At 39.6% G+C, this 25,849-nt stretch overlaps 1 protein-coding gene across 1 annotated transcript in view; it reads right to left on the bottom strand.

Moving 5' to 3' along the window:
* Positions 1 to 5,461: 5,461 nt before the first annotated feature.
* The window catches only part of LOC148022971 (uncharacterized), a 31,973-nt gene continuing 11,585 nt past the window's right edge, over positions 5,462 to 25,849 (bottom strand). The window contains exons 4-6 of the mRNA XM_087695915.1: positions 6,163 to 6,257; positions 5,997 to 6,054; positions 5,462 to 5,917 (exon numbers count right to left, since the gene is read on the bottom strand). Of these exons, the coding sequence (XP_087552041.1) occupies positions 5,762 to 5,917; positions 5,997 to 6,054; positions 6,163 to 6,257 (309 nt within the window). The 3' untranslated portion in view covers positions 5,462 to 5,761. The remainder of the gene's footprint in view (positions 5,918 to 5,996; positions 6,055 to 6,162; positions 6,258 to 25,849) is intronic.

Genomic DNA, 25,849 nt, shown 5'->3' with positions numbered 1-25,849 from the left:
GGGTGTTGGGTGATCAAACCTTAATAATGTAGCAATCCTCCATCAAGCCACTAGTTCATTATCAATCATTTGTTATGATGAAAACACCATTAGCATCATATGTTGATGCAGAAGACATATAACCTATTTTTCATATAGAAACCAAGAGTCAAGTCTATCCGAAAGTTGAAACCCAAAACAAGGATCAAGTGCATAAACAAGAGAGCATTTTGGCAGCATTCTGTGTGCACCTTGCTACAACACATGCTAAAAAACATTATGTGGTCACTAATAGATTGTTACCATAGCATAATGACCTTAAAACTTAGATTGGTAATCCATAGTTATGATATTTGAGATAATGCTTAGAACACATACAACCTTAGAAATGACTAGCAAATCAACACAATAGTGCCTTGCTTTGGAAACAAAAACATGAGACATGGAGAAGATAGATAAAGGGACATAGAGAGAGAGGGGAAGAGGACTTGCAAAATTAGAAATTACAAGGGTATTTCTATTAACATTTTAAAGTAATTTTACTAATTACATTATCAATGTAATCTAATCAATTGATGTAGGCAACCAAGCAACCATTTAATTTTGATAATTTAGAATTTGAGTCTTCTAAATATTGGATTTGATCATGTTGGAAATATAGATACAAGACATATTAAAGCTTAATGTGTTTTTGATTTTCCATGGCCTCAATTGGATATAATATTGAGTGCTCAAGTATTGCACCATTGTGGAGGGGAGGTGTGTGAATCAAAAGGACTTAAATTGTGCAACATTATTCCTTGACTATCAAAATCAAGGAAGAAACTTTAGCCTTGTTTCTTTGTTTAAGGAAAGCATAATGCTCATAAAGATTGATCCTCTATAATGTATGTGTTTTAATTTATATTATCAATGGCACCAAAAAGTCGATGAAGTGGCAAAAGACCTTGAAGGCAATGTTTGGGTGGGTTGCCCCTACTCAAGTTGTTGAGGAAGTGATTGATTATTCTCTAGATTTTGATCTTAATGATGGCTTGCAACAAGAGATAGATATGCATGGCTTGCAAGGGGAAACCTCTACACAAAATGCGAGTAATGTGCATGGTTTGGAAGGGGAATCATCTTTGCAAAATACAAGCAATGCTTTAAGTTTCCAAGGGGAACAAAAACAAGGATCAATTAGGAAATTTAGAACCCAATAGAAAGATAAGTTTCCTTAGCTAAAACATGTTTATGGGATGGTGAGAAAGGGGTAATGAAGTGTGAATGGTGTGAAATGTATAAAGTACACTCCATTAAAGTGCATGCTCTATCAAGTGGCCATAAAATGGAAATGGAAAAGTATGCTTGTGAAGTGGAAAAAAAAGCAAAGCTAATTCCAATGCATATTGCTTCAATAGTTCATGGAATTATCCAAAAATCTAGTATTTTTGGATAATCCATGCAACTCACACTCGTACTAATGACTTAGATCACATTGACTCTCTAGATCAATAAAAAAGTCGGATGGTGATGCATTCCATGCTTTTTCACACTGTGTCCGCATAGCATCGCGACATCCACCTGTCGGAGGGGTTTTTGTTGAAAGGTCGAATCCACCGAGGATCAGAGATAGAAGGAAGTAGAGATAGGAGATAGAAGAGAAGATAAATAATACATAAGAGATAAACACAATAATGACAAAGCACAATGAACTGAATGGATTATCCTAATCCAGCTCGTGTAAAGGCCAGCATGACTAATAACCAATACAAGACCCAAGAACCTGTCTCTAACCTGGTAGAACTAGAAGTTGTCAAAGTATTGCATGCCAAGAGGAAAGAACCAACCATTCCAAAAGAGAGTGTTTCCCTTTGCCAAAGCTCTAAAGTTCAAGCTCCCCAAATAGAGCCACAGGATAATATAGTACAGAGTAATCCATTGCCATAGAAGGAAAAAAGGATAGTTGGAAATGGTTGATAAGGATGGCTACATACATAAACATGCATTGATATATAAACTGCTTCCTAAAGGTAAAGAGAAAGATGATGCATCTGATGGGAAGAAAAAGAATGTAAATGCACCATAGCCCAATTCTAAGACCACACAATGATGCCGCTTTTGATTATTGCATGCAGCGATCAATGGATTATGTGCAATGTCTTATAGATAGTTTAAATGCTTGTTTTCCATGTCTTCACTCTTTAATGCTGCAAAGCTTTTTAGCCCATGTTTTTATGCTCCAAATGATGAAATAAGAGAGAAGAATGCTAAAAGATGGCTTTAGAAGTTGGCAAGTGAAAGGAGCATTGAGAGCATTTTGTATGATGAAAGAGTGGGGAAAAAACTTTTATAATATGATGAAGCTATGGCAAGCTACTCTTAGTAATTCAACAAACATTGTGGCATGTGAAGGAGGTTTTTTCACAACAAAACATGATTAAGAACTTCTATGTCCAACAAAACTTTTGATGCTCTCATGTGTGTTGCACTTATAGGACCAAAGCTAGATTATGTGGAATGGAATTGAGTTTTTGAGATTTGGCAAGATGCCAAAGATCATAGGATATACAATCGTTGAGCACACTTAGAAAGCAATATGTATGATGTTGGTCCTTGGGTATCTTTATTTTTGATGAGTCGTTTTCCTTTGATATTTCCTTAATGATATGAAGTGGTTGTTTACCATTAGGTGCTATTATCTTTTTGCAGCCATTTCAAAGCTTTTTATTGCTTAGACATATTTAAGACCTCTAACAAATGGTATTGTTTGCACATTGATCTTACACTAGTTCTTTTTGAGCTCTTAGTTATTTGCAACCCAACAGTGGGAACACTAGTGAATACACTCCAAGGGCAAGAGTGCCAAGACCAATGTGTTTTCCATTCTCAAATCCAAGTTTTTGACTGAGAAAAATCAATGGTGGATGCAAGTACAAATTCCCAAGAGCATGTGGGTCTTCATACAACCAAGGCACAAAATGAGCAGCAACAAGAATGTCTATAGAAATGCATGGAAAGGAGGAGTGAAGAACTTCAAAAAGGAAGAGGGAAAGGCTATTATGAATGGAGCTCTTGTCCAACATGCAATCGTTCACTATAGAGCTAGCAAAGGGCAAGCTCTTCACAGATGTTCAGCGGTCTCTGCATGGGATGCACCAACAAGGTTAGTGAAGATAAAAACTTTCCTACCCTTATTCGTTTTTGTGAAGCTGTTTCCTTTATTTCACATCAGAGTAGCAAAGGCAATGCTCGTTTGCAGAGGTCTTAATGGAATGCTTGTGAGAAGGCTTCTGAAGTCCTGAAGATCGGTGCTGCAAATACATGATTGCCACACAGACTTTATTATGTCCTTGACCAAGCTTCAATGTTATTCGCAACCATATCTATCCGGGAGAACTGTAATCCACAGCAACTTAGGCAAGATATCGTTCGAGTAATCATTACATGAGATGCAATATCACAGGTTCGCTTCTTGCATTGCATCAAATAATTGCTCCAAAGAACAGAGAGGTTCATACTATCTAAAGACTTGTGCAACAATGTCGATCATTCTAGCTGATCATTTGCCATGCAAGTAATTATTTGTCTATAATAGTGCATATTTTTTCTCATTGTCTGGATGGTTCCTAGCTAGTGCTTACTGATGTAATAGAACCTCTTTATGAACCAAGTAAAACTTCTCATGATGAGAGACACAAACTTGATTGTATGTTAAAAGATTTGTCATTACATGTTCTTGTATGATGCCTTCTTGTTCTGTGGAGTGGCACCCTAGGCTTGCTTGGATGATCTTTGACATGATCCTCCTAGCATGGGCTTTAATCATAGACAAGGTCAAAGTGCTCCTTCAAAAGAGGGGTTTCTTTAAAACTACTCGGGTGACAAAGGTTCCAAATTGTGAGGAGCTACGAGTGACCCAAGTGCACCATAAAAGTGCCTACTCAGGAATTGAAGCACTCCACAATTGAAGGGTGTTTTAAGGTCTTTGGATTTGGTTCAAAGGTTGTGATTGACACAGGCTTGAGGCATGGTATCTTGAGTTCAAGAGCAACCAGTAGTTCGCTTTACTTAATACCACCATGAATAACCAGTTTTTATTAGGACAATGAGATTGTACCAAGATTTCTCAAATTTTTTCCTTAGAATGTATTGAAAGTCCCCTATTTGCAAATCTAGGCGTGGGAACAACAAAAGGAAACAATGTCTAAACAAATTCGAGAGAGAAAAACCTATACCGATTTCCTTGGATAACAAGGACATTTTAGATCCTTTTTAATTATCTAGTGCTTAATTTAGCCCTCTAAAGTGCCACTAATTATACAGCAAGTTTATCTAGCAAGGCACAATCGCACTATTCGTTCATTGAAATAAGTTTACAACTAGGATGCCAAGTGAAAAAAGTAAATGCCTCATTTGACATCAAATCCGCTCACAACATATACAATTGAGCTATCAAAATGTGATTGATCAAGACGCTCCAAAAAGGGTCCAGCCTTATGACCTCAACTTTAGAATACCAAAATATGCAAGGAATCAAACTTCAAAACATCTCTCATTTTCAGCATGAAGTTAATTAAGTTGTTCATGGAGGATGTCAATCTATGTGTATAGAGTGTCATATGTCAACCTATTCATAGGTTAGAAGCTAGATTACCACTTTTTCGTAAAGTGCCAAGAAGTGTTTGCCAATGTTGCATTAGGAAACCAGATGTCTAGTACAATAGAAGAAAGCTCTTGAATGAATACACAGCTCAGTTTCCTCTTAATCAAAGAGAGAGATCATTAACCCACCCCAAGAATACATGAGCAACTCAATGCTCTTCAGGTGCCATTATCTATAGCAAAGGAATTATGTGGCGCTAAAAGATAAATATCCACATAAGTTTGCTTTCAAAGCAATATTTTGGCAATCATGGCTTGTTGTTATGCCATGGAGATTAATCAGTACCACCTACCACCATGACAAGGTTGTACTATGTCATTAGAAAGATACTGAGAGAGTAGCTATCGTTTAGCTTAGCTATGGCTGGAAACATTTGGAATATGAATATTGTATACGAAAACAATAAAGACAATTGCAATTATAACTGTCTTTGGTTTGTTCCCCCCATGGTGCAAGGAACAAGAGAACCTTTGATCTAATGAAATACAAAACATAGACAATGTGACCTTCAAACTATGGATCCAGAAAAGCATTCTGCATGAAAGATGGATGCTGCCCTGAGGCCAGATGCTTCTAACAATGTGAGAGCAAAGCGGCTAATCCATCAGTCTGAAGTTATGTGCAGTTCAGAATATATTACCAATCACATCATCTTGAAATATTGAAACATGCCACATGGGCTTAGTTGACACAAGAAGTCAGCTGGAAATTTGATATCATGAGGGCCATGAGGGTATCATAATTGCCAGCACAGGATCTACAAGCATCACCAAAATCTCAACAAGTGGAGCTTTCAAAAGCATCACAATGCATTTCTTGGCAATCTGCTCATAGAGATATAATCAAAGGAAATATTAATTATGATAACTAGCATTAGGAAGATGTAAACTCGTCATTTACATTTGAGTCATCCACAGAAACTGCAGGTATGTGTATACACCAGACTCTCTAAAGTTGTGAGCATGTTCACAGGTGACAAGTCACAACTGCCTCTAGCTATACACATGGAGAAATTCTTAGCATGGCATTCATAGGATATACAAAGGCCTACAAACATTTCAGGTTCTGCACTGTTCAGCAAAACCAAAAGCTTTCAGTTTGTTGATCCTCTGCATGTAACTTCGGCAGAATACAGGATCACCGGCTCTCATAACTTGGTTCCTCCAGGCTTTGAGCACCCTCCAAAAATGGCTGCTCGCCAGGGATTTTCTTGATTTCATCCAGACAGTTGAAATGCAGGTCTCCCTTTTTCCTTATCACCCTAGCTAAATTCATTTTGAGTGAGCTGAAAATCTGTTGAATCAGGTCAAACAACATAAGTTAAATCAAAACGCACGGCCAAATGCCTTTCAACTATGCAATAACATTATACCTGAAGCTCTGCATTGCTCAGGAGGGACCCCCCAATATCCAAAAGTTCCACACCCATCCTGAAAACATTAGTAGCCAAATAGGACTTACAAATCATTAAAGTTCCTACTAAAGGTCAGCACACTCATGGCACACATGCATGCAAGCAAGCCCACAGATATAAGTACCTTGAGATTGAATCATGAATCGTGCGTTTGGCTCTCAATCTCAGAGACTCTGATATATCCTCTGCTTTTTGAAGATTGGATGCAGCTGTGCCATCCTGCAATTAACACAAGTAGCAAGAGGCTCAAAAATGATGTCTAAGACTTCCAATGAAAATAAAGTTTGAACAAACCAGCAGCATGCAATGTTTTTGAAAGCAAGGACAAAGCGTGTTCCTTTCAAAGTCAAGGCAGCTACAAAATGCAGCATCAGTCACCATACTCAACCAATGCCAAGTATCAAATACAACACAACACTAATTGATCGGTGGTGCAAACTTAAGTCCAGTGGTACTGTATTGAGCATATAGATTATCAGAACACTAGGAAAAGCCTGACAAACCAGTTCACTACAGCATCGTTATGGGATTTCTGTCAGCAGTCCTTGGAACTCAACAAACCAGTTTCGGCTTCCTCCTCTATTGGCCCAAGAGTGTGAGCAAGAAAAAGAAATGAAAGAGAAGAGACAGCTCAACACAATGATGATGTATCAATGTACTCAAATGAAATGAGTCGAAGTACAATCAATCAATAATGTGCACTTTGCACGATAGGTATTTAGGTTAAAAACTCGTACTAACAAAACTAAGTGTACCAACTGTCCTAAGAAATCCTTAGCCCTATTTGCATTAGGGGTAGTCACTAGCCTAAGTGACAGTTGAAGTCCCTAGGAAGCTCATACGAAAGAACTAAGGGCATCAATGGGTACCTCATGAAATGCCAACAAACCCTCTAAGGTCTGGGCTGACAAATCCAGGAATATATAGAAAAACCTAGAAATATATAAGGTCATGGTTGCACATGTTCATTCAATATAACATGCTATGACCATACAGATTATGATAAACCATGTTGCAAAATAGAACTTGGGAAGAGCCTTCATAAACAGATCTGCTAACTTGTCTTCAATGTTTAAGTAAGACAACTAAATATCTGCTGCTGACATGCACTCACGTACATAATAATAATGCACCTCAATATGCTTCATATGGTGATGGAATGCTGGATCCTGTGCAATGGCCAAACCACTCTGACTGTCACTATAAAGAAGTGTCAAAGCTGTCTGATGAATGTGAAAATTTGCAGTTAACTCGCAGAGCCAAGCACTCTCCATTGTAGCTGTAAAAGTTGTTATGTAAACTTCAGAACTGGATGTGGCAATTACAGTCTGCTGCTTGCCGAACCAAGAAAATAAGTGAAGCATCCAACATAAAACAATTGCTACTATGACATACATGAGTATCTGTGCAACTCACCCAATCGCTACTAGTATATTCATGCATGGTGAATGAAGCATTACCTTGTAGAACAGGCCCTAAATCCTGGGTGCCTTTGAGGTCTCTGAAGACACCCTTCATTGTCTACTAATGATGAACAATAGGATTGTGCATAAACATGCTTGATTGAGATTCTACAAAATGAAGATCCATTCTAGTGTGACATAATTAGGTGAGACATCCAACAGCCTGCTGATAAAAGCATACTGTCAAAAGATCCATTTGGCCATCATCAAAATAGAAATGAAAACGAGGCTCCATGGAGTAGACACCGGCTTACAATCCTTAAACTAGAAGGATTGTAAGAGTTGTCCAACATATTTGGATTGTGTCATATTAGTGCCCCCCTCAATGGTGGTGAATTGGATGCCTAAATAGTAATGAAGTAGACCCAAATATGCCATGGCAAAAGTATACTACAAATCATGCTTAAAGGCTGCAATTTGACCAGCATTGGTCCCAGTTACAAGCATGTTATTAACATAAAGAGCCAAGATCAACAAATACAAATTTTGATTTCAAATATACATAGTAGGCTCTGTAGGGCTATTATGGGAACCCCAATGCAGCAAAAAATAATTAATGCAGACATAACAAGCATGAGGAACCTACTTTAGGCCATAAAGTGCCTTCTTCAACCAGCAAACCTTGCTATCAAAACTATTGACTTCAAAGCCTGATGGTTGGATGACAAACTTTTCTAGTGAAGTAGCCACAGAGAAAGGCCATCTTGATATCAAGGGTATGTACTTGCTGATGAAAGTGAGCAGCAACAGCAACATGTCTGATAGTGGTAATGCAAGAGATAGAAGCAAAGGTATCCTCAAAATCATTGCCTTGTTCCTAGGCATAGCCCTTAGCAACAAGACAAGCTTTGTCTCTATCCATAAAACTGTCAAAAGTGGATGCAGTGATGGAAGCGTGTGGAAAACTGCTGTACACAAGAGACGAGAAAAAGAGAGAGAGAAACACTACAAAAGAAAAGAACACTGCACAAGGAACTCAAAACCAAAGAGGTACTCGGGAAATGGAATCCATATACCAAGATATGAGATAGTACAGAACCAATGTGAGTCATTGGCTGTGAAGGCACTAGCACCTGCTTCTCTCCCACCATCAGAACCAAGCAAGTGATGAATGATCATAATGATGAATGTGGAGGAGAACCCTGAATAAATAGGCAAAAATAATGCCATAAATCATGTCAGGTCAGCCAACATTTAATGCTGGTCGGCCAGCAATAAATGCTAAAACGACCATAATAAAATGCTAGGAAAAATGCCTAAATAATCAAGATAATATCCTAGTGCCCTAACCCACTAACATGCACAAACTTAGCCATGAATTGTTATATCTGCTAACAAAAACCATGAGCTTTTTTCCTTTTGATTTGATCGATCGACTCCGTACCTATAGCATGCTCATCTAGAGATTGGTCACATGGCTCCCAAGTATGGTTCAAACAAATGGAATTCAATTTAGCTTGCTTGACATGCACCCATAAATCATGAATGTTGTTCAAAGACCAAGGGCAGCCCACCAAAATCTTGACCTCTACTCCTCTTAGACCTCAAGCCCACGAAGACCAAGAGAGGGCAATGCTGCACCTTCTTGGTAGCCGAGAGGGGTCATGCTTCAACACCTGCAACTCATTTCCCACGCCGTCAAGGTGTTCGCAATGATTAGTCGAAGAAATCACGGGATGTCAAAGGGAAAAGTTACTATAAGTTATGCCGCACAAGTACTTGGTGGTATCTGGTGCCAATTGTTGGCCTAGGGTATCCATTTGGCCATAAGTGTCAGTTGGTGACACTAGAGAAGTGGCGTTTAATGGTATCTAACACCAATCTGATCGTTAAAAATGGCACAAAGACACTTGGGAATGGAAGTTGCCTAGCCAATTTAATTATTGGCCAATCAAATTATTCTTCGGGGCACCAAAATAATTATTAGATTAATTTTCAATATTTAAAGACTGAAAATTAATATTTAATAATGAAAAATACTGAAAAAACCATTTGGGAAGGCTACCACTTGTTGAAAATGCCCATGCAAGACTGAAAAACGTCTTTGGAGGCTGGAGAGTGGCATTGTTATAAATTTAGCATGCAAGAGAGAGAGAGAGAGGGAGGCTGTTGATCTGATTTGCAACCATTGGAAGACCTCCTAAGGCTGCTAAGGGCCAAGGGTAAGAGAAGACCAATCAACAGCAAGAGACAGCATTTACAAGCTGTTGAGACAGGGCAACAACAATAAATGACTAATTTTCTTCAATTCTTTGCATCTGCAAGCTGTTGTGGCAAGGTAGCAGCTGCATTTGACTCATTTTTAGCCATTCTTTATGACAAAACTCTGAATTTTCTCTCTCTACAACTTTCCCTCTCATCTTCCAGCCATTTCTCAACCTTACTTTGAAGATCTCAACATTTGGACCCCTAGAGGCTGAGAAATTTTAGATTTCTCTGTTGTAAATCCTAATCTACAGTAGAAATTAGGGTTTAGCAACAGCCTCAAGAAGCGTGCCAAAAATTGGAAGCTCCAAGACTTGGATTTAACAAAGCTGAAGCTATTTTTAGCCTATTCAAGTGGAGGGACCAGCAAATAATTGAATTTGGGGCATTTTCCATCTCCATCAAAGTGGGTGAAGACCAATTGATTACTTGAATCAAGGGGAAAATCATATTAAAGACTTGCTGGTGATTTTGAACAGCAAGGGGAGTTGGAATACCGAAAGGGATTGGGAGAATCCCATTGTAAATCGACTTCTTTTTCAATAAAGCTAAAGAAATACTGAAAGGTGCACCAATTTTGGGGCCAATCATGTATGCATTGTCCAAGATCAGTAGGTAAATTTGTATTTTCAGATTTGCATTAGTTATTTACTGCTGTAATGAAGCTGTAATCAGGGATTTACCAACCATTTACGGAAGGAAGGCTAGTTTCATGGTTCTATTGCCGGGACGCCACTCAATCCCTTGATTTGGTGGGCCCAAGGCACCTGATTGCAAGCCAAAGCTTTGTGCTAGTGCTGATTTTTACTCTCAGCTAAGAAATTACAGTAATATGTCTTCATGTAGTGAGATGGATTCGAGCAGTGATGATGCCTCTTAGTGTGAACATTCATATGAGAATGAAGGAAATGCAATGCCTAACCTTGGACAAGGCTCAAACCATGGACAGCAAGCTGAAAATGTTGTTGTTGGGCAAGATGCACAATCTTCAAGGCATAGGAAGGCTGATGACCAGCAAAGTGAAGAGAAATTTGATATCCAATTCAAGAATCGAATGAGGACAGCAGCAAATCTCTTTGCTGAATTGGCAAAGGATCCTCAATTTACCCGATTTTTGAATGCTCTAAAGAAGGACGGCAAAGGCAAGAAGAAGAAGACGTATTCTACACCTTCAGGACAGCAAGATGCACCAAAGATAATACCAAACCCTCCATTTGAAGCTCCCAAATATGCTAATGAAATAAAACAGTTGGTACTTATGGGGCAAGGAATGCAAATGCAAGGCCATCACGGAGGTGCCAATCCAATGGATTTTGGACAGCCAGGTGTGATGCTATGATGGGGCAGCCAAGATATTTTGGTGGAAGCACAATTTTTCATGCTATGGTTGGACAAAGACCACATACGAGAATGTATGGCACAAATCCTATGGTATGCAACAGCCAATGCATAGAGTGCAAGGCCCAATGTATTTGGATATGACTGGAAATATGCAAAACCCTATGTATGGCAGCATTGGCTTGATGCCTGGGGCACAAAGTAGCATGTTTGGTGCTGCATCTACTCCCCCAAATGCTTATGTGACTCAAGGAATGAATGTTGGTCATGCAAATGCTCCGTTTGGCATTGGTTTTGATGTAAATTCAGCAAATGTACCCTTTCTGCAGCAACCATTGTATGACAACTTGACACCCAAAGGGGCAGCAAAAGACTACAATGAGGGTGGAAAATGAGTGAATTTCGAGTCCTTCAGTGGTGTACAAGATAGACTGAAAGCTTTGACTTTCATTCAGCAGTTTGATGCAACCTATTCACGGGGGAACTTCATAGAGTCCTCAAAGATTCGAAAGGCAGCCACTTTCTTGAAAGGGAATGCATTACAGTGGAGAACCACTCTTTTGATGCAAGGTAGAGCACCATCAATGTGGGTACAATTCAAGCAAATGTTTACATCGAATTGGTTGACAAGTACCTTTGAGGTGGACATCATGACAGCTTGGAATAAGCTGGATGATAAGGAATGTAAGAATTTGGAGCAATATAATAAGAAGTTTTGGGATGTATTGCTGCTTATTACTTCTTATCGCCCCGTACCCCTTCATGAGCAAGTGGAAAAATATGTTTGTGGCCTGCCCAAAGGAATCAGGAATTTTTGCATTTAATCCACCATGTCTAGCATGTCTCAGCTTATAGAGACTGATACTACAGCCGATGCTTTGCTGCGTGGGAAGGATTCGGGCTTCCTAGAGAGTGGGGAGAAGCCGAATAAAAAGTTGTTTAAGGCTAAGAAAAGGGGCAGATCTGAAAATCAGCCTGAAAAAAGGCCAAAACAACAAAGAAAGGGCTCGAAAACATTAGCACAACTTAGGGAACTGATGGCTGCAAATAAATGTTTTATTTGTGAACAGGGGGGTGATTGAAACCAGCCTTCCACCTTGGATAGGGTGATAAGTCCCCGATTACAACTTAATTAGAGCAACAAACAATAAATGCAAATCTGAAAATACAAATTTACCTACTGATCTTGGACAATGCACACCAGATTGGGGCTAGCGCCCCTTTCGGTATTTCTTTAGCTTTATTGAAGAAAAAGTTGACTTACAATAGGATTCTCCCAATCCCTTTTGGTATTTCAACTCCCCTTGCTTTCCAAACTAACCAGCAAGTCTTCAATCTACTTTGCCCCTTGATTCAGGCACTTAATTGACCTTCACCCACTTCGTAGACGATGGAAATGCCCCAAATTCAATGGTTAGCTAGTCCTCCACCTGAATTCAGCTGAAATTCACCTTCAGCCTTATTGAATCCATGTCTTGGAGCTTCTAATTTCAAACGCTTCCCAAGACCGTTGCTAAACCCTAATTTTTGCTGTAAATTAGGGTTTACAGCAAAGAAATTTGCAATTTCTCAACCTCCAAGGGTCCAAATGCTGAGATCTTCGAAGCAAGGCTATGAAATGGTTGGGAGATGAGAGGAAAAGCTGTAGAAAGAGAGAAAATTTAGAGTTTTGTCGCGAAGAATGACTGAAAATCAGCCAAATGCAGCTACTGCCCTGCCACACCAGCTTGTAGATGCAAAGAACTGAACAAAATCAGTCATTTACAGCTACTGCCCTGTCTCAACAGCCTGTAAATGCTACCTCCTGCCGTTGATTGGTCTTCTCCTACCCTTGGCATCCTCAGAAGGTCCCTCCAATGGCTGCAAATCAAACCAGCACCCTCTCCTTTCTCTCTCTTGCAGGCTGAATTTATAAAAATGCTTCTTTCCAATCTCTAAAGACGTTTTTCAATCTTGCATGGGCATTTTTGACAAGTGGCAATCTTCCCAAATGGTTTTTCTAGCATTTTTCATAATTACATATTAATTTTCAGTCTTTAAATACTGAAAATTAATCTAATAATTATTTTGATGCCTTAAAAAATAATCTGACTAGCCAATAATTAAATTGGCTAGGCAACTTCCATTCCCGAGTGTCTCTACACCATCTTTGACCATCAGATTGACATTAGGTACCATTAAACGCCACTTCTCTCGCTTATGGCCAAATGGATGACCTAGGTCAACAACTGGCACCAGATACCACCAAGTACCTGTGCAGCATAACTTATAGCAACTTTTGCCTTTGACATCCCATGATTTCTTTGGGTCCCGAGCTCGTAAATTTACTTTAACTCGAGTTACACCTCACATGTGCAACATTTACTTAATCATATGATAAGAAATTAATCCACATGTTAAGTGAGGTTTCAAAAATACATGTCCTTATGACAGTCACATTGCAAGGGCCTGTCCCAATAGGGAGCAAGCTGAAAAATCAGAAAATCAGTGAGATTCTAAAGGAAAGAAGTCCAAAACATCAATGGGATTGTTGCCCAATGTTATTAGTGATCAGCCCAATGATAATGCTACTGAGTTGTGCAGAGCATGGGGCAAAATTAGAAATCGGCATGCATTGATTTTCTTTGATAATGGTGCACGAGCCAACTTCATCTCTATTGACATGGCTGCCCATCTAGGCATCACAGAGAATGAGATAGGACCCATGGGGTAAGTTGAAATGGCATGTAAAGGCCATGCAAAGCCTATCACACCACTCATTGGAAAGCTTTAGTTGCAAATACAAGGATATGTGGACAATGAAGAGTTCTTCATTGCTCCACTTAAGGGTTGTGATGTATTGCTTGGTATGCCATGGTGTCACCATATGCATGCAATGATTGATTCTCATACAAAAAAGATCACTATTCAGCATAAGGAAAAGGTACTCGTACTTGATGTGAATTTGAAAGGTAATTCTATCCTTTTTGTATCTGCAACTGCCATTTCTAAAGTAATGAAAAATCATCTTTCAGCGTACTTAGTTTTTACCAAGGATAAAAATGATAGTAAGAATGTTAGGAACATGTCTAAGTTCGAGAAGAATCGCATGTCATTTCTGAAAATGTATGTTGATTGCTTCTCTCACTCACTTCTAGGGCAACTACCGTTTGAAAGGCCAAAAGATCATGGCATAGATCTTATCCCTAGAAGTAGCCCACCTAATAAGCCACCCTATAGAGTCAGTGCAGCCTAACAGTAGGAGATTATGAGTTAGGTAAATGAGCTGTTAGAAAAAGCGTTGATTCAACCCGACTCATCTCCTTTTTGTTCTCCAATGCTTTTGGTGCAAAAAAAATGATGGTTCATGGCGTATGTGCATTGACTATCATGCTCTCAACAAGATCACAATAAAGAATCGCTTTCTAATTCCTTGGATCGATGATGTTATGGATAGATTGCAAGGGGTAGCCATATTTAGCCGTATAGATTTGAAAAGTGGGTATCATCAGATACGCATTAAACCAGAAGAAGTGCCTAAGACAACTTTCAGGACATCTTTTGAATTGTATGAGTTTTTTGTTATGCCTTTTGGACTTACAAATGCTCCTGCCACTTTTAATCGGATGATGGATCGTATCTTCAGGCCACATAGAGGATTTGTGGGCACTTTCTTTAATGACATGATTGTCTATTCAAAGAACGAGACAAAGCATAGAAAACACTTAGACATTGTGTTCAATGAACTACGTGAGCATAGACTAATTATCAATGACAAGAAAAGTGAATTCTTGCATAAAATCCACTTTTTGGGGCTTGTAGTATCAGCTGATGGTATTTGCATGGACCCTGCAAAGGTTGAGGTAATACGATCATGGCAACCTTTGAGGAATGTGCATGAGATCCGCAACTTCTTGGGTTTGTGTTCTTACTATAGGAAGTATGTACGCGGGTTTGCTCAAATTGCTTCTCCATTGTATGCCCTGCAGAAGAAGGATGTGCCATTTAGATGGACAACAGTGGAAATTTCAGCATTTGAAAAGTTGAAGGAAAATATGACTTCAGATCCTGTGCTTATGTTGCCCGATCTAAGAAAGTCATTCACAGTTCATGTGATGCATGTGGTAACAGCATTGGGGCTGTTCTTATACAGGACAGCCGAGTTGTGGCTTATGAGAGCCGGATTCTCCACAATGCAGAAAAGAATTTGTAGGTCTATGAGAAAGAGCTCTTGGCTATAATTCATGCACTATCTACGTGGAAACATTATTTGTTGGGAGCTGATTTTACAGTGCAGACAGACCATCAAACTTTGAGGTACTTTCTAGCACAGACAAAGTTGCCAAAGAAGCATATGAGATGGGCAAATTCTCTCTCTATGTTTCATTTTCAGATTATACATATTGATGGTAAAAAGAATGTTATGGCTGATGCACTATCACGTAAGCCACAAATGTCAGTTGTCAGCATGGTTTATCACACTAAGTTGGATGCCATGAAACAGCAATATGTTGTTGATTCGAACTTTATTAATGTTTATGATCAGCTTTGCAATGGCCAAAGGCATAAACACTTTATGCTAAGAGATGGATTTCTAATCATGCATCGACAACTATGTGTCACAAAGCAATTAAGGCCTAGAGTTATCACTGAAAGTCATGTTCCTCCGTATGCAAAACACAGAGGTATTGATGCCACAGTCAAGGCAGTGGAGCATTTCTTTTATTGACCAGCTTTTAGAACAGTTTGTTAAGACATGCATCGTATACTAGAAGGTAAAGCATGATAAGCAAAAGATGCCGAGTTTGTTGCAGCTCTTGCCTATTCCAGATAGGCCTTGGCAGACCATTGCAATGGACTTTATTTTTTAGCTTCCTAATACACCTAGAGGGAATAATGGAATATAGACTATCATTTGCAAGTTTAGCAAACAAGCCCATTTCATTCCAATGAGGAAGAAAATAAAGGCTGATCATATGGCACGATTGTTTTTGCAACACATCTTTAAGTATCATGATATGCCAAAGTCGATCATTAGTGTTGGTAGCTTATATGTATTCAGCTTCAGTAGTACTCAATGCTACGATGTTCTGCAACCTGGAGCACCAAGAGACGGCCCCTCCAGCAACTGTAAAGACATACCCGCTAGTGGACCTGCGAGTGTCTAAGTCACCTGCCATGTCTGCATCACAATAACCCTACAGAATAAATGCACCCTGCCCATAGCAAATACACTTTCTTTGTGTACCCTTCAGATATCTAAGAATACACTTGACAGCCTCCCGATGTGGTTTGCCAGGATTTGACATAAACCTGCTAACAACTCCCACTGCATGAGCAATGTCTGGACGAGTAGCCACCATAGCATACATAAGAGAACCACAAGCTAATGCATAAGGGACTCCCTTCATAGCATTGGCTTCCATGTCATCTTTTGGGCTGTTGGCTTTACTAAGCTTAAGGTATGGAGGTAAGGGTACTCCGGGAGGCTTAGCTTCAACCATGTTAAATCTGTCCAGTACCTTTTCAATGTACTTTTCTTGAGATAAAAACAACAATTTCTGCGTTCTATCCCTACGAATCCTCATGCCCAATATATGCTCTGCATTCCCCAAATCTTTCATGGAAAAAGCTGATTTCAGCTGATCTTTGAGAGCATCCAAGCTAGTCTCTCTCTTCCCAGCTAGCAACATATCATCCACATACAAAACAAGTATCATAGGGCTGCCATCTGTATCCTTTTTCATATACAAACAATGATCTGCATGGCTGCGCGTAAACCCATGAGAGAGCATAAAAGTGTCAAACTTTTTGTACCACTGCCGTGGTGCTTGTTTCAGCCCATATAAGCTGCGTTTTAGTTTACACACCAACTGCTCTTTTCCAGGAACTACAAAACCCTCGGGCTGTTTCATGTAGATCTCCTCATCAATGTCACCATGCAGAAAAGCTGTTTTCACATCCATTTGGTACAGCTCTAAATCCAATACAGCAGTGAGAGCAAAAAACACACGTAGTGTGGTCATCTTCACGACAAGTGAGAAGACCTCCTGGAAGTCAATCCCTTCCTTCTGTGCATACCCTTTGGCAACCAATCTTGCCTTGTACTTGGGTTTCCCATCAACTGTCTTTCCTTTGTAAACCCATTTGTTTGGAAGAGGCTTTCTTCCTTTGGGCAACAACACAAGATCCCAAGTATCATTAGCATACAGAGATTTAATCTCTTCCTACATAGCTAGCTCCCACTTATTGCTGAATTTGCATGACTTAGCCTCTTTATATGTCAGAGACTCACCCTCATCAGTAAGAATCACATAATGCAAAGAGGGGTCATACCTATGTGGCTGCCTTCTTAGGCGTGTAGACCTGCGTACCCAATGATCTACATTCTCAAGAATCGGATCTACATCTGGAGGCATGTTATTTTCAGCATTTATTGGCTGCTGTAAGCCATTTTCAGCATGCTGTTCATGCTGTATAGCACCATTTTCATTTCCAGCACCTGCATTTTCATAATCAGCAAGTCTATCTTGCTGTCCATGACCACCCTGTGCTTCTATTTGCTGTCCATCATCATCTGGCTCAAAGATAACCGGCTGATCATCAGTTTCAGCCTGTGGTACAGCACCAGTGGCTGCGAATTCTGAAATTTGACCTTTTTCATATCTTCATTGTAAACGCCCCGAACAACGTAGTATGCTTAACAATTATGATATTCGCTTGTTTTCGAGATTTAATATAAAAGAGAATGAACACTTAAAGCTGAAAATGAAAATTTCTCACAAAATTATAGCCATAAAAATGGAAAAGTAATGGAGACAAGATTGAGGGTTGAAAATGGGCAACCCCCCCCCGAAGGAATGTATTTCTGTTCAACCCAAGTCCCTTAGGGAAGAGCTCAGTTACAATCAACCTGAGAGTGAGAAGAAGTAATTCTCACTCTCACAAGATCATGCAAAGATGTACAAACACACATGCATTATCTATTATGCAATGATAAGAACTGATTTCTTTACAGTATGAGAGAAGAAAAAGGGGAATTCAGCCTTTCTCCATCGTTGATCAGCAATACATGGATAGGGCTTGCTTCTTGTAGCTAAAATGGAAGAAAGAGCTCAAGAAGGAGGTGTTGTAATGAATTTACAGGCTTGCTGTCTTGTAAAACAACAATGATAGAAGAGGGAATATGGAGGAATTTGATAATAGAGAAGTAGGGGATGATGATGGGGATGGATGGGGCCAGTTTCTGGCTATCTGTGGGTGCTGTATATGAGTTTACAGCAAAGAAAAATGATGATCAATGAAGAAAAACGAGCTCTTATTTATAGGAGAGGGAAGAGCTAGTACAAAAGGGGAAAGTGGAGTAGCACAAGACAAGTGTCCAGCCACATGTCATGAGATGTGACAAGTGGTGGGACACTTGGAAACTTGTGTGACAAGTGTCTTGACACTTGTCTCTTCTCTATGGCCTTCCTTTTTGGGTTGAATACTGTCAAGAATAGAAACAACCAAATTTAGTAAGCACAGTCAGAGTACAGAACTTACTATATTTAGAATGACATCCCTATTTTTTAGGACTAGCATTTTTAGACTAATTCGAGGCTCCTAAAATTTAGGGATCTCCTAGAATTTAGGGACCCCCCCAATATGGGTATCATATGAAAGCTTTTTCCGTGTACCTCGCAACAATGGTATCCGAATCTTCATGTGACTTTCCTATGCAAAGAAATGTGCATTTCAAGCTTTCAGCCCACACATGCACATTATACAAGCATTTCATGATCATGCCATCTTGTTGATTGTAACTGTCTGTTCTGGTGAATCTAGCCCACACTTCAAGGCATCAATCCTTTCTGTGTGCGAGTCTAACCCTGATATGCGTGAGTTCTAGTCACAGGCGCCCAATCGGGTCATATAGGTGGAAGTGTGAACTATCTTTTCTCTAACCCACCGTGTGGGTCCACCATAACCTGTGACCACTCATCAGTGGCTAGCTCCAATGCACTTTTCTTTATATCTAATTAGTGCAAAGGAAATAAATTTAATAAATCATTATATAGACAAATTAATGAAAAAGGATACAAATTCTGTTTCTATAGAGTTGTGACAGCCCTCTGGCTTTTATTCAACTGTCCTCAGCTGAAAATCTTCTTGATATTGTTGTAGAATATTTGGGTAATCCTTCATGAATTTTTCATCTACCCACTGTGCATCTGTGGTGGGTAGATTCTTGAATTTTAGCAAGAATTTTCGTGTCACAAGGCCACTTCTCGTGGTTCGATCCTTGAGAAACAAAATCTTTTCAGGTTCCAAGAGTTGCTCTGTTTCTTCAACTTCTGGGGGATCTTCAGTAATGGGTTCCTTTGGTTCTGGTCCTATGTAAGGTTTTAGCAAACTTACATGAAAAGCATTGTGTATTTTCCAATGAGCAGGAAGCTCAAGTCGATAAGAAACTTCATTTATTTTCTCAATCACTTTGAAGGGTCCAAAGTATCTACTGGAGAGCTTTGGAAAAGATGAATTTTGACGAGAACCTTGTTTGAGCCTGCTTTTATCAAACTTTAGCAAGACATATTGACCTTTTTCAAAAGCCAAAGATCTTCTTCGTTTATCTGCTTGCTTCTTTTGTCGCTCTTGGGCAACTTTGATAGTGGCTCGAACTTGATCCATTGCGGTTTTTAAATCTGAAGCAAACTCATCAACAGCAAAAATCTTATCTTTAGTGCGAATAATTGGAGGAGGAATCACTTTACCCTGTACTATTTCATTTGGAGCTTTCCCTGTGGATGAGTGCACTGTATTGTTGTAAGCAAACTCCAATAATGGAAGATATTTCTCCCATTGTGACTTATGTTCACTAACATAAGCTTTCAACATATCCAAAAGAGTGAGATTCATCACCTCTGTTTGGCTGTCAGTTTGAGGATGAAAAGCTGAGGAGAACTTTAAAGTGGTTTCCAAATTCTCAAATAAAGCACGCCAAAAGTTACTTGTGAATTTGGAGTCTCTATCTGAAATGATCTCAGAAGGCATACCATGTAATCTGAAGATATGTTGAATGAAAAGTCTTGCAGCTTGTGCGGATTTCAATGTTTTACGACATGGAATAAAATGTGATTGTTTGCTGAATCTATCAATTATGACCCAAATCATATCATGACCTTGAGGTGTTCTTGGAATACCTGAGATGAAATCCATTGTGATAGATTCCCATAGATCTTTGGGCACTGGAAGAGGTTGCAACAATCCTGGAATCTTCTGCCTATCATATTTGGATTTTTGGCATACAAGACAAGCCTCAATGAAGTTATGTGTATATTTTCGTAATGTTGGCCAATAAAAGTAGCGCTCAATTGTACTTAGAGTGGCTGCCCTCCCTCTATGCCCTGCATAAGGGGGTTCATGACTTTCTTTAAGCACCTTTTGTCGAACAGGAAGAGTGACACAAAGGCGATTGTTCATGAGAAGGTAACCGTCCTTGATGGAATAATCTGGATGAGAACCTCCTTGCTGTAAATTTGACCAAATTGCTGCAAAATCAGTATCTTCATCATAAGTATTCTTCATCGTTTGAAAATCTTCATGATAAGCCACTGTAATAGTTGCAATGCGAGGCACTCTAGAAAGTGCATCAGCAACTACATTTTGTTTCCCTGGAGTGTACATAATTTGAAAATGAAACATAGACAAGAAATTTTCCCATCTTGCATGTTTCTCCTGCAAATGCTTTTGAGTCTTAAAATACTTCAAGCCTTGATGATCGGTTTTAATAAGGAATTCATTGCCTAAAAGATAATGTTTCCATATCTTTAAAGCATGAACCACTGCTAAGTGCTCCTTTTCATAAATGTCATACCTTTTCTCCACATCATTTAGACGGTGGCTTTAAAAGGCTACGGCATGGCCTTCTTGATTTAGCACTGCACCAATACAATCACCGCAAGCATCTGCTTCCACCACAAATGGTTTTACCAGATCTGGAATGATAAGAACAGGTCCAGAAGTAAGAGTTGTTTTCAGCCTTGTGAAGGCTGCCTTCTCTTTTTCCTTCCATTGGAAAGAGATCTTCTTCTTTGTAAGGTCATGAAGTGGAGAAGCCATATGTGCAAAATGCTTGATGAAGCGGTGATAATAAGAACATAAGCCAAGAAACGATCGCACCTCATGTACATCACGAAGATGAGGCCATTCTTGGATTATCCTGATCTTTTCAGGATCCATCTGAATCCCTTCAAAAGAGATGACATGCCCAAGGTAATTTATTTTATGCATGAAAAATTCACTCTTTTTACCATTTACCAAGAGTTGATTTTGTTGTAGTAATTGTAGAACAATTTCCAAGTGTTGATGATGATCCTCTTCATTCTTGCTAAAGACAAGAATATCATCAAAGAAAGTACCGACATATTGTCGATGCTCTCTAAAGATGCGCTCCATCATTCGATTAAAGGTGGCTGGTGCATTGGTTAATCCGAAAGGAACCACCAAGAATTCATAAAGACCGTATGAAGTGCGGAAAGCAATTTTGTGTACATCTTGTGGTATTACCCTAATTTGATGATAACCACTCTTTAGATCAATGCGGCTGAAAACCTTTGAGCCTCCTAGACGATCCAAAATGTCGTCAATTCTGGGAATAGGAAACCGATTCTTCACAGTGATTTTGTTGAGGGCTCGATAATCAATGCACATCCTGAATGTGCCATCTTTCTTTTGAACAAGAAGAACCGGTGAACAAAATGGTGAGCTACTTGGCCTAATTAGCCTACGGTTGAGTAGGTCTTCGACTTGCTTTCTGATTTCTTCTTGTTGAGGACCGCTCACACGGTATGGTGCTATATTAGGAGGAGAACTACCCGGAATAATATCAATATGATGGTCTTCTGGCCTTTCTGGGGGAAGCTGATAAGGAAGATCTTCCAAAAAACAATCTTTATACTTTTCCAAGAGCTAAAGTCGCTCTTGGTTTTCAACATTCATATTATCTTTTACATCAGTGACATAAAGCAGACAACATTGAACACAATCCTTAATTGCTCTAGAGACTTGCATATGGCTTACCATAGGTATGGTGTCTCCAGAAACTCCAGCTTGGATCTCGTACTTCTTGCCTTTGTTGGTGAGTTCTACCTTCTTTTTCTGAGAGAAGATGGTTGAATCTACTCTATGATTCCAGGGCATGCCAAGAATCACATCGCAACCATTAAGGTCTCCGATACAGAAGGTATCTTCGTCACTGTAGCCTTGAATTTGAAACTTGAGCTTGCCAATGTAGGGTATCACAGTCTTCACTGTGTCACCTTCATCAGCATTTAAAGCTTGGCCAACTTCTGCTGGAGTGTCCATCTCTTCATTCTTTAATCCAAGCTCTTTAGCTAATTGCAAGGAAATGATATTTTCATTCGCCCCAAGATCTATCAAGAATAGTGCTTGCTTACCTTGCAACTGTCCCCAAGCTTTTAATAATTTGCGCGTCTCTGGAGTGTGAGTTGTGTTTGCAACTACATCACTGATAGCATTGATTTTCACTGGTGACTTAGGCTTGTTGTCAGAAACCTTGCTTTGTCCCTTGTTTGGACATTGCTTTGCTATGTGGCCTGTTTGTCCACATTTAAAGCACTTCCCTTCTTTCATGAAGCGTTGCTTTTCTTCTTCGGAAATTTGCTTTGCTTGTGGGTATAGATTGGAGCGAAATTGAGGAGCATTAGGAGGTGCATAGGGCTTCATCTTCTTTTGATTTGATGGCTGCTTTTGCCACTGTTTTTGTCCTTCATTTGGGGCTGAATACTCCTCATCATCAGCTACTCTCTTCTTATCATTCTTTTGGAATGATTTGTTGCCATTATGCTCCATTTCCCATGTCTCAGCATGGTCAATGAGTTCCCTGAGACTAGAACAATGATAATGATTAAGAGCAGTACGAAGTTTAAAATGCAAACCTCCTTGAAACTTCCTAAGCTTTTCCGAACTGCTGATCTTCTTGAAATGTTGGACCTTCAAAAATAGCTCCCAAAATCTCTTGGTATAGTCACCAAGTGACTCATTTTTCCTTTGCCAAAGCCGATCCCATTCCATTTTTACATCTCTTTTGAAATGAACAGGAAGAAATTGGCTTTGTATTAGGCGAACAAAGGACCGCCATGATTTTGGGGCAGCATGATCATATTCCAAACCCGTCCACCAAGTATGGGCTAAGTCGGTTAAATGTAAAGCTGCAAACTTAATCTTTTCTTTTTCTTTATACTTGTCACGACCATACAAAATTTGAAATTGACGAATAAACTTCAGAAGAAGATCAGGATTTCAGGAACCATCATACATACTGAACTTGATCTTCTTTTCAAGTTGAGATAGTGACTTAGTCTTCTTCTTCTTCTTATTCCTTCGTCCATGCTCGGATCTTGAGGTTGAAGATGATGAAGTGCTTGATGGGGATGAAGATGGAGATGAGGGTGAAGAATGTCGACGCCTTTGACGATGATGAGGTCTTCCACGAGAAGAGTGTGACTCTTCATTACTAGAAGAGGATCCATCAGAATAGGCGCCAAATGACTTTGAAGAAGAGGATGAGCTTCGACGCGATCTCTTTCTTTGTCTTGAAGTAGAATGGGACTGCCTCTTAGAAGTAGTTGGACTTCTTGATCGGCTCCTTTCATTGGTATGGCTTTGTCTCCTTGAAGTAGATGGGCTTCTTTCCTTGAATTCTTTGGGATTCTCAACTTTTTCTAGTTTGAGAAGTTGCTCATGAATTTGCTGATTCTCCTCTCTAAGACTTTGAATGGCTTGAAGGATAGCACTCGATTGATCCATTGAGACTAAAGAAAAAAATATGCTCAAGCACTCAATGCAAGGGCTGAAACAAACAAACTTATACTTGTAAGCACTACAAGTGTTGGGGGTGAGGACCGAGCCAAAGCTCTGATACCACTGTAAATGCCCCGAACAACGTAGTATGCTTAACAATTATGATATTCGCTTGTTTTCGAGATTTAATATAAAAGAGAATGAACACTTAAAGCTGAAAATGAAAATTTCTCATAAAATTATAGCCATAAAAATGGAAAAGTAATGGAGACAAGATTGAGGGTTGAAAATGGGCAATCCCCCCCCCCCCGAAGGAATGTATTTCTGCTCAACCCAAGTCCCTTAGGGAAGAGCTCAGTTACAATCAACCTGAGAGTGAGAAGAAGTAATTCTCACTCTCACAAGATCATGCAAAGATGTACAAACACACATGCATTATCTATTATGCAATGATAAGAACTGATTTCTTTACAGTATGAGAGAAGAAAAAGGGGAATTCAGCCTTTCTCCATCGTTGATCAGCAGTACATGGATAGGGCTTGCTTCTTGTAGCTAAAATGGAAGAAAGAGCTCAAGAAGGAGGTGTTGTAATGAATTTACAGGCTTGCTGTCTTGTAAAACAACAGTGATAGAAGAGGGAATATGGAGGAATTTGATAATGGAGAAGTGGGGGATGATGATGGGGATGGATGGGGCCAGTTTCTGGCTATCTGTGGGTGCTGTACATGAGTTTACAGCAAAGAAAAATGATGATCAATGAAGAAAAACGAGCTCTTATTTATAGGAGAGGGGAGAGCTAGTACAAAAGGGGAAAGTGGAGTAGCACAAGACAAGTGTCCAGCCACATGTCATGAGATGTGACAAGTGGTGGGACACTTGGAAACTTGTGTGACAAGTGTCTTGACACTTGTCTCTTCTCTATGGCCTTCCTTTTTGGGTTGAATACTGTCAAGAATAGAAACAACCAAATTTAGTAAGCACAGTCAGAGTACAGAACTTACTATATTTAGAATGACATCCCTATTTTTTAGGACTAGCATTTTTAGGCTAATTCGAGGCTCCTAAAATTTAGGGACCTCCTAAAATTTAGGGATCTCCTAGAATTTAGGGACCCCCCCAATATAGGTATCATATGAAAGCTTTTTCCGTGTACATCGCAAAAATGGTATCCGAATCTTCATGTGACTTTCCTATGCAAAGAAATGTGCATTTCAAGCTTTCAACCCACACATGCACATTATACAAGCATTTCATGATCATGCCATCTTGTTGATTGTAATTGTCTGTTCTGGTGGATCTAGCCCACACTTCAAGGCATCAATCCTTTCTGTGTGCGAGTCTAACCCTGATATGCGTGAGTTCTAGTCACAGGCGCCCAATCGGGTCATATAGGTGGAAGTGTGAACTATATTTTCTCTAACCCACCGTGTGGGTCCACCATAACCTGTGACCACTCATCAGTGGCCAACTCCAATGCACTTTTCTTTATATCTAATTAGTGCAAAGGAAATAAATTTAATAAATCATTATATAGACAAATTAATGAAAAAGGATACAAATTCTGTTTCTATAGAGTTGTGACATTCATCAGAGGCTAAAGTACTTTTCAGCAACTTTGCCTCATTAAACACAACATTACGGCTGCGAACAATTTTCTTGGACTGAGGTAGCCACACTCTATAGCCAAATTCACCCTCATCACCATAGCCCATGAAAATGCCTTTGGTGGATTTCGAGTCAAGTTTATTCCTCAGCTCATTTCTAACATGCACAAAAGCATCACAGCCAAATATTCGTAAATGGTCATATGAGGCCGGTTTGCCAGACTAAACCTCCTCAGGGATGCCATTATTTAAGGACCTGTTTGGAGAGCGGTTGCAAATGTGAACCGCGGTTTTAAGTGCCTCTCCCCAAAATTCATGAGGGAGATTAGCAGTGCACAGCATGCACCGCACTCTCTCACATAGGGTCCTATTATATCTTTCAGCCGCACCAGGGGCTGTAAGCTCCCTCTTGATCCCA

The sequence above is a fragment of the Lygodium microphyllum genome, chromosome 16 (assembly GCF_053477565.2).
Source record: "Lygodium microphyllum isolate KBCC chromosome 16, Lygodium_microphyllum_v1.1.10, whole genome shotgun sequence".
NCBI classification, from domain to species: Eukaryota; Viridiplantae; Streptophyta; class Polypodiopsida; order Schizaeales; family Lygodiaceae; genus Lygodium; species Lygodium microphyllum.
This window is presented reverse-complemented; position numbering and strand designations above follow the sequence as displayed.